Here is a 9,431-nt window from a genome sequence, read left to right as displayed (position 1 = left end):
ATTTAGGATAAGTTTATCCCCAAAGATCTCCAAAAATCCTATAAATAGAACCCCATCTAAGGCAAAGGGAGGGGAGGAGCTCATTTTTGGTGATCTAAAATTCTGTCAAAAGTCCTTGTAACCTCTTTAGGCCTTCTTATTCTCTCAAAATCTCTCTAAAAATTCCTAAAATAACAAACGAAGACAAAGAAGGAAGAAAAGAAGAATACCATAGTAAGGTATACCTTCCCTTCTCCCCTTTTAATCTCCATATTCTTATTTTCCTTTATTTTCCTTTCAATATTCAGCTACCTGAATCTGCTGTTAGCTTCTGCTGTCAGAATCTGCAGTCAGAATCTGCTGTCAGAAGCTGAAACACTGAAAAGCTTGTTTGTTGTGCTGTTGACCAGAATCTGGTAATTATTGTTTGATACAGCTTCTAGAATCTGCTGTTTAGGGTAAAATGACCAGAATACCCTTAAGGTTGATAGAACACTCAAAATGCATAAAAAATTACCAGAATACCCTTATAAATATATAATTACACTAAATATATATAAATATATTAATTTTAAAATATTTATAATTCAAAAAAAAATTATAGAAAATTTTATAATTCTACAGAAATTTCGACAGCATCTCCTCTTAAAAATGGACATATGAAATTTTCCTGATAAACAAAATACCTGCATAATACGCAATTCAACATTCACATTACATCATATATACATAACATATCCACATCACATCATATATACATAACACATCCACATAACTTCTAATTTACATTCCGACATCATTTAAACATAATAATCATAATTAATATAATAAGTAAAATTGAAATAAATAAAAACATGAAAAATATACATCCAACAAATGCATACAAAATATATTTTTCATTCTTCTTATTTGGCTCCGTTACTTTATCTTGAGGAACATTATCATTGATAATGTCAACTTCATCTGCCCACACAAAAGACCCTGCATGTCTCTATAAAGTAAAATAACACATGAATTAATATCAGTCTCACCAAATATAAATATGCGCCCAACATTAATATCAATATCATATTACCTGTCAAGATGGACACCTATAAAACATCCTCCTATAATTTTCTTTTGTTTTAGCTGTGATTAATGTCATCACTCGACCACATGAACAACATGGTGGATACGTATAATTTGCCATCAATGCTATTCATCATACACAAAGAACATAAATAAATAAGCATAGAATCTTCGAAATATAATTAAAAACAGTATAATCTTTATTTCAACATCGAAGAACAGTATTTATAATTACAATACAAAGTAAAAAAAACTAATATGAAAATGCATCAATGATTGCCAGTAAAAATGGCATCAGCTATTGAATCCCTATGCATTTTCATTGTTTGTTGACTCTGACGACCTACTGATGGGGGAATTGGTTACTCTTGATCAATGATCCCGTCTTCTTCCTCTTCCATTGCTCTTTCTTCCTCGAATCGAATAAATTCTTCATCGACAATCGCATGTTTTCTGATAAAATTGTGCAATGCCATGCAGGCCACAACAATGTTTCGTTGTTTGTCCAAATTATAAGAACGCATCATCTTCAAGATAGGTCATTTTGCCTTCAAAACCCCAAAGGTTCGTTCGATCACATTCCGAAGTGAAGAATGTAAATGATTGAACATTTCTTGTCGACCATTTGCCCGTGACCTCCGATAGTCTTGTAGATGGTATCGAACACCTCGGTAAGGTGCGAGATAACCTTCCATGAGCGGGTACCCAGCATCTACCAGATAGTATTTACCTATTATCCAAAAAAAATTTATATTGCCTAATCTTGAATATAAATATATATAATTGACAAACTTTTAAATACAGACCTAGTGGAGGATATGGAAAATTTAAATTGGGAGTATTCAATGTCTCAAGGAAGACCCGTGAATCATTCGTCGATCATTCCCAACCAACCACCACATGAGTGAACAACATGTCAAACGAACATGTTGCCATTATATTTTGCGTGAGTCCCTTATGTCCTCGATATTGCATTTGGTCTGCTATTGGTACAAATGCACTAATATGTGTTCTATCTATCGCTCCAATACAACCCTACATATTTTTTAATTATATTAATCTATAAACATTAATAAAACAAATATATTTAAAGTGTATGTATATGAGAAATTACCTTAAAATATGGCCAAAAACGAGGATTGTTACGGATGTGCGGAGAGACTTCATTGAGGTCGGGAAGTACAATCAAGGACATTGACAAGTTCACAATCGCCAAAAGAACTATGTTGAAGTACTTGCTAACCGTTTCAAGTGAATGAACAAAACGATCTGCAATTACTCTTTGTCCTTGATTATGTCCTATTATCAATAGGAACATCGCTACTTGTTCCTGAATAGTAACATATCGTTACATCTTTAGCAGATCCCGTTCTTCCAAAATGGAACATAGATTCACAAATACATGACTTTCCATTCTAAACAATGAGTGGCACGTCGTATTATCATTCAGTATTTTCTACACAAAATCAATCCCCTTGAACGGACAATTACTATGTTCCTCCCTATCTAAGACATTCTCACAATAAAATAAAGAAGCTAGGATAGCTCCTCTCGTGCCTATATTTAAAACACTTGACCCAACAGTATTATTGGTATCATCATTTGAATCCATAGTATCAGTAGTATCAACAGTATTTGTGCTATCAACATCTGAATCCATTTGACCAGTTTATGGATCCATATTAGTTGTATATACACCCAACTTACAATACACAATAAAATGATATCCACCACATACAACAAAACTCATTATCCACAATATTAATGACAATAAACATTCAATAGTGCAAATAACATCCATCTATAAGAAAATATAATATATGCCTAACAAAAATTAACATATCCATCTAACAGAGTATATTACATCATATTAATGCAAAAAGTAACCAATGTATATTGCACCCTATAGGTGCATCATCAAACCAACATAAATATAAAAGTAACCAAGTATATTGCACCCTATAGGTGCATCCCAAAACCAACATAATATAAAAAAAACATGAAAAAATGTCTAACAATCTCTCCCAGCTAGATAATCAGTCATCTCGCTCTCCAACCACCTAAGACGAATATCTGTTGATCGTAACCCACAAAAAATCTCTCTGAATTGCTTGTTTTTCATAAACATCTTCAACGCAAAATGATAGAGATCACTGTTGGGGGTTATATCTGTTAGCTGGTCTAAGAGGTCGATTGACTCTTGAATAGTGCCTTTCTTAACAGATGTCTAATTGATAGAAGCAGATGTCTGATTGTTAACTGCATCTACGAGCTTCACCAATGATTAGCCAATTAGCATAGCAGGAGTCATCTTCTGCCTACGACCCTGAGATTGTAGAGTATCGCCACTTCTGCGTCGAACAGGATCTGTGGGTGGGGTTACAGTAGCGGTAGCATCATCCCCTAACTCATCAGCATCATCAGGAGTAAAGTCTAGAGGTGTCTGAGACTCCGGGGGCAAGGTCTCCATGACATCTTCTAGATCATCCCCAAGATTATCTGGTTGGTTTACTGATGTAGATGGCATTGTACCAGATGCAGGCGACCACATCCGGCTACCAGTAGCATATGTGCCTCCAAAGATTACATCTAATTGCTTCGCAAACATCAAAGGCTTCGATCGAAATATTACATCTTTTGGATGATGCTTTAAAAAATAAAAATTCTAAATTATATATAAAAAAAATAAATAAAATAAAGAAGTAACAAAAAAATATACCTCTAACCACCCATCCCACCACTCCTCACTTGCATCTAATATACCAGTCTCAACATCATAAGAGACGTCAGTATTTGTGCAAATCTTATTCCAATGTCCCCATAGTCCCTTTTGTCTATCCCACTTATTTTTCATTTGCCCTCTATCATAGTAAACGCCAGTTATCCTTTTAAACTCCTTCACCAATGTTTCATATCCGATCTTATCAAGTACTTTATGTGGTCTCCTCCCCTTTTTAACTAATTCATAGCATATTTCGACCCAAACTTCATGTTGTTTGGGTGTCCAATCTGCTTTCGCATTCTTTGAATTGTTATCTTCCATCTGTCAATGGTAATAACAACAGAAGTACATGGAACAGAACATGTCATATTCTACTTCAACTTTATCATCAATCTTTGACTGTACAGAGTACAGTAATTGATGTGTGTGTGTGTGTAAGTTAAAGAAAAACATTCATGATTCAGTTCAAACTTCAAACAATAGTTTGGAAAATATACATTGAAAATCTCCTTTCATATGGGTTTGTTTCCCTTTGTTCACTCCTTCCATCCCATAACCTTGAAGAGGATCATAAACATCTTGAGTTTCACCAAAATCAAAAGGCTTGAGAAAATACAAGGCGTTTTCCATTCTTGATATCAAAACCAATCAGTGAGCTCATTTGTCGATTAAAAGATTAGTTTTCTTGATTAAACTCTAACTATTATAACCATTGTCATGGATGAGGTGATTCACCAAGAACAACTTGGCAACTCATAGTTTAATCTATGATTAAGTAAATAAATACGATAATATATATTTCCAATCGTTTAGTACTTATATCGGTCTCGGAGACCACGTACATTTTGAAGGTTACAACCAAATAATAGTTTGGAAAATATACATTGAGAATCTCCTAAAAACTTCAGCCAAATAATAATAGACATACAAAAAAGTGAAGAAACTAAAGAGAAACAAATGATCTAAACAAGATAAGATATAATAGAAATTAATACAGGAGAAGGTGTCATGACATGAAGAAAAATAAGAAGGAATGGTGTATTAAAGTACATAAAAAGAAGCAACAAGAAAGCCTAATGAAAATCTGTTCTTTATTTGAGTTGTTTTTTTTTTTTCATTTTCATTTTCAGATTGTGCAGATCTACAGAAAAAACCTAGCTCAAGATTGAGATAAAAAAATTCAGAGAAAATCAGTGATATTTTCAACTACGAATCATGCACAACATCAAGAAATTACATCTACAAAACAATCTATACTGAATCGAAATTTAGAAAATAAAATTTGAGATCAAATTAAATGTTTTACTAAAGATCATAAAGTATCCATAAGAAATCACATAGAAAAAAAAATTAGAGAGCCATTCAATCGATCACGAGCTTTAACATCAAATGACATTGAAAGAAATAAGAAGAAGCCCTAAATTTCGAAGCAAAAACAGCGGAGAGGGGATCAACTTTGCTTACCTACTAAGCAGAAATGTCGAGAGGAGAAGACAGATCTGAGCGAGGCTTTGTTGAGAGAGATGTGCGAGAGAGAGAGAGAGAGAGTGAGAGCTTTGCAAGAGAGGGATCTGTGCGAGATCAAATCGAACGGCTGTGTGTGATGTTTGTCGACCGAGAAGAGAAGAAAAGAAGCAGAGATCGAGACCTAGAGATAAAGAGAGAAGAGTGCGACAGAGAGAGGAGTGCGAGAGAGCGTCTGTGAGATGAGGTTTGAAGATTCTGTCGAACGAGTGGGTTCTGATCAGCTTCGGTCGAACGAGAGAATAGAGACGATAGATATGGGCAAGATCATCAATTCGCATGAGCCGTTTATTCGGTGAATAATTCCCCCGCAAACGCGAATAAAAAAGCGATTCGAAAGAGCTTCTCTAATTTGCGTTTCAAAACGCAATTTCGAAACGCAATTTCTTAACGCATATTTTACCAAACGATAATTACAGCTGGAAACGTAGATTTTAGATGCAAACGCACTAAAATCCGCGTTTTGAAGCAGAAACAAACAGCACCTAAGCATTTTTCTAATTTGCAAGTTTAATTTCATATTCTTTTACGTAAATTCCCAGATTTATTATTTACAGGCTTGAGGAGAGAAAGTAATTCCTCTTAGAGGTAATCACCCCCAATATGTCCTAAATAAGCTTTTTGAGAGCATTAAATTAGATTGCTTTACTTTTGCATACTTTTATATAATTTAATTTCTATAGGATAAATACTTTCAATTCCTAGCAATTTCAATTCTAGAACAATTATCTTTTATCTTGATCCCTTTGATGGTAATAAAGCTAGAGAGTAAACCCTCATTGGTGGTAATCTTCTCTTGATAAGTCCATCACATGTATACACTTTGCACACACTCACTTCCAAAATGGCTACAAGTAGGAGTGTAGGTCCTTATGGACCTGTATTCAACCTTTAGAGCAAACAAAAATAGTCCAAAGTAGACAAAATCTCATGCATGAAGTCTTGATTCTCATATGGAGTGGTTCTAATCATGAACCTCGCCAAAAGATCAAACAAATAAATAAAATCTCCCTAAGGAGCACATAAACTTTTTTTTGAAGCTTTGGGACCCTAAATAATGAGACCCATGTGTATTTTCATCAAAACCCCAAGATCACAAAAAATTCCAGCAATCACCTACTTTTTGTAGGGGATTGCTTATCATATTGATTTGTTCATTATTTAAAACAAAATTACAGTCAATTTTTTCTAATTTTCTATACCTTTCTTTGCCTTCAAAATCAAAAAAAGAGTTTCTTAATCACACTATTTGATCATTTATTAGTAAATCATCTTACGATGAGAGAGACAAGGTGCCTAACACCTTCCTTGTCCTTCAATCGAACCTCCTTACCTTAGATTTCTAGGTAGACCATTTCCTCTTATCTTTTAGATATGTAAGTCACTACAAGTCAAAAAACATAATTTTAAAAAACATTTTCATAGTGTCCATTCACACCTTAATTGAATGGTAGTGACTTCTAAACCATGTAGATGAGCTCAAAACCTCCTCAATGGTTTCAAAGCCCGCGTATGTATACTTCAATCTTAGTTAGTTGGATTAATGCTGCTTTGGCCATTTTTTGTTTGGAAAATTGATATAATTGGTAAATTCACACCTAAAGTATCAAATGAGCATGAGTACATACTAGTAGCTATTGACTACTTCACTAAATGGGTTGAAGTAGCCTCTTATACTATTCTTATAGTGTCCCGAGTTGCAAAATTCATCCAAATTAATATTATCAATAGATATGGGATACCTTCTGAGCTGATCTCCGATAATCGATGACATTTCAAAGTTGGGGTTATTACTTTATGTACAAAGTTCAAGATCAAGAATTATAAATAATTTCTTTACCATCTTTAAACTAATAGAGTAATCAAAATAGTCAATAAGAATCTCAAGAGAATCATCAAGAAGATGTGTCAGTCATATCAAGATTTGTCAAAAAAATTACCATTTTCACTTTGGGCAAATTGCATCTCAATACGATCTTTTACAAGAGTTACTCCTTAGTCTCTAGTATATGGTATGGAAACAATGTTACTAGTTACAATGAAAATTTTGTCTCTCAAGGTCTTGATGGAAAGTTATTTGTCAGAAGTAGGTTGGGTCCGTCATCAATATGAAGAATTGAACTTGATCAAAGAAAACAACTTAGAGTTCTTTACCATGTGCAAGTTTATAAAAAAAAAAAAAAAGAGTCGCCCATGCTTTCTATAAAAGGGTCAAAGTTCGCAGACTTCAAGTTAGGAATTTGGTCCTCAAAGATAATCGAGTGCCTATTTTTGACCTGATGGGACTATCGTTGTCTTTTCCATATAAATTAATTTTCTTGACTTGTGAGGCAAGTAAAATATTGAACCTAAGAGAAAGAGGGTAGAATCAAGCTAAGATTATGAAATTAATCTAAGTCAACAAATAAATCTATTTTTGTGTTTTAGAAGTAACCAAAAAAATAAATTTGGTAGACATTAAATTCATAGAAGATAAAATAAAGCTAAAACTATGGTGAGAAATACCATTGGAAATGGATCCACTTAGATAAAACTATTAAGCCAAAATCTAGTTCCTAACCTCTTTGATAACTCAATCATAAAAGCTTGGTGTTAACTCTTTAGATCAAAAGATTTAGCAAGATAAAATTAAATTTAAAGAATGCTAAAGTAGAATTCCTTCATTCTCTAATATGTCAATCTCTGACAACTAAATATTTAGATTAAGTATGCTACAAGAGAACTCATGGACATTAAAAAAAACTAAGAGGTAAAAAAATCAAATACAAATTAATCGTTCTCTAGACTACTACACTCTCCAATAGAGAGGAGATTAACCTAAATAGATGGAGAAGAACAAGTCTTACTTCATTCAATAAAGATAGTTACACTCTCAATCTTGAAATACAATGTCTAGTTTCTGATTTCAGGGCCTAATTTGATGGTTTGATATTTGATTTGCATAGTGCACATATATAATTAGGATTTTTTAACAAATATAATTATTTATGCATAATTAAGCCTAATTAGTATGGAAGAACATGCAACGTGATATTTCGGAGCTTAACATGATTCTTTATTTAATATAGAGAAATAAAGACAAAAATTGAGATAAATACTTGGGAAAAATATAGATAAATTAGTGTTTTGTGATATTAATCACACCTCCAAACTTACATTTTTCTAATCCTTAGAAAATAATATTGTCACTTTCGTTAGCATCTCGATTACATTTATCTCATACAACAAGCCTTTAAGCCACTAGGTTACCCATAGTTGTCGAGTTTGACTCGAGAGGATTTGTAGAGCATATACCCACAAAATTCGAAACAACTTTGAAGTAAAAATGATCAAAACCAAAACTTAAATTAAAAAACACAGGTCAATTATGGCTTGTCAATCATTTAGATGCAACATGTAGTATAAGGTCCTAACTCTTATTTCTCTATGATAAAACGTTAACGTAAATTGACCTTTAAAAAATAATAATTCTAATTTAGAAACTTTAGAGATTTAGTTTCCTATAGTGTGTTTGAAAAAACCTTCAATCTACCCAGGAATAGTTGGATTAACTTGAGGTTTAATTCAAAACTTAACATCTTGTATAGGGTAGTGAGAAGTATGGATGTTCACTTTAATACCTCTAAGTGGCTATATTTGTGATATGCCAGTGTACTCACATTTTTACACTTGACAAATTTTACCCTAGTGAAACTCTAAACTTAAAAGCTTCGAATCTTTGATTATTTCTTTTCATTATTCGCGTCTTGAGGGATCTTTTTTTTCTTGCTATTTTTATTTTTTCTTATTCTTTTTTTTTTTCTTTCGATTCATTTTTCACTCTTTTTTAAAGAAAAATAGATAACCCTTTTCAAGGTACCTAGTCTAATTCAATATTTGTTGTTCAAGACATATTAAACATAATTCTATTTTTCTTCTAATAAACCAACTAAATGAACAAGGAAGTCAAAGTTCATTAAACCCAATTTTTTCTCATACTTTGGTATAAAGAAGGTAAAAAAGCTCACTTAATTCATCTTTGACTCTTGGTAACCTTATTAAAAGTAACTACAAATATAAGATAACTTTGTTTTAATTTTTGCCTAAGAGAGACACTAATAGGGACTCCAAATCAAAACTTCCAACCAAAGACTGATTT

At 32.8% G+C, this 9,431-nt stretch overlaps 1 protein-coding gene across 1 annotated transcript; it reads right to left on the bottom strand.

Annotated features, from left to right (window-relative positions):
• Positions 1-2,881: 2,881 nt before the first annotated feature.
• LOC147389076 (L10-interacting MYB domain-containing protein-like) lies at positions 2,882-4,598 on the bottom strand. Its single transcript, XM_086418941.1, has 2 exons — positions 3,767-4,598; positions 2,882-3,694 (listed from the first exon to the last, which is right to left on the bottom strand). The coding sequence occupies exons 1-2, from the start codon at positions 4,088-4,090 to the stop codon at positions 3,332-3,334; spliced, it is 687 nt and encodes a 228-aa protein (XP_086275067.1). The 5' UTR covers positions 4,091-4,598; the 3' UTR covers positions 2,882-3,331.
• Between the last annotated feature and the right edge of the window lie 4,833 nt (positions 4,599-9,431).

The sequence above is a fragment of the Akebia trifoliata genome, chromosome 12, assembly GCF_017979445.1.
Source record: "Akebia trifoliata isolate Shusen 1 chromosome 12, ASM1797944v1, whole genome shotgun sequence".
Lineage (NCBI taxonomy): Eukaryota > Viridiplantae > Streptophyta > Magnoliopsida > Ranunculales > Lardizabalaceae > Akebia > Akebia trifoliata.
Note: the sequence above shows the minus strand (reverse complement) of the source record. Positions and strands in the feature narration are given on the sequence as shown.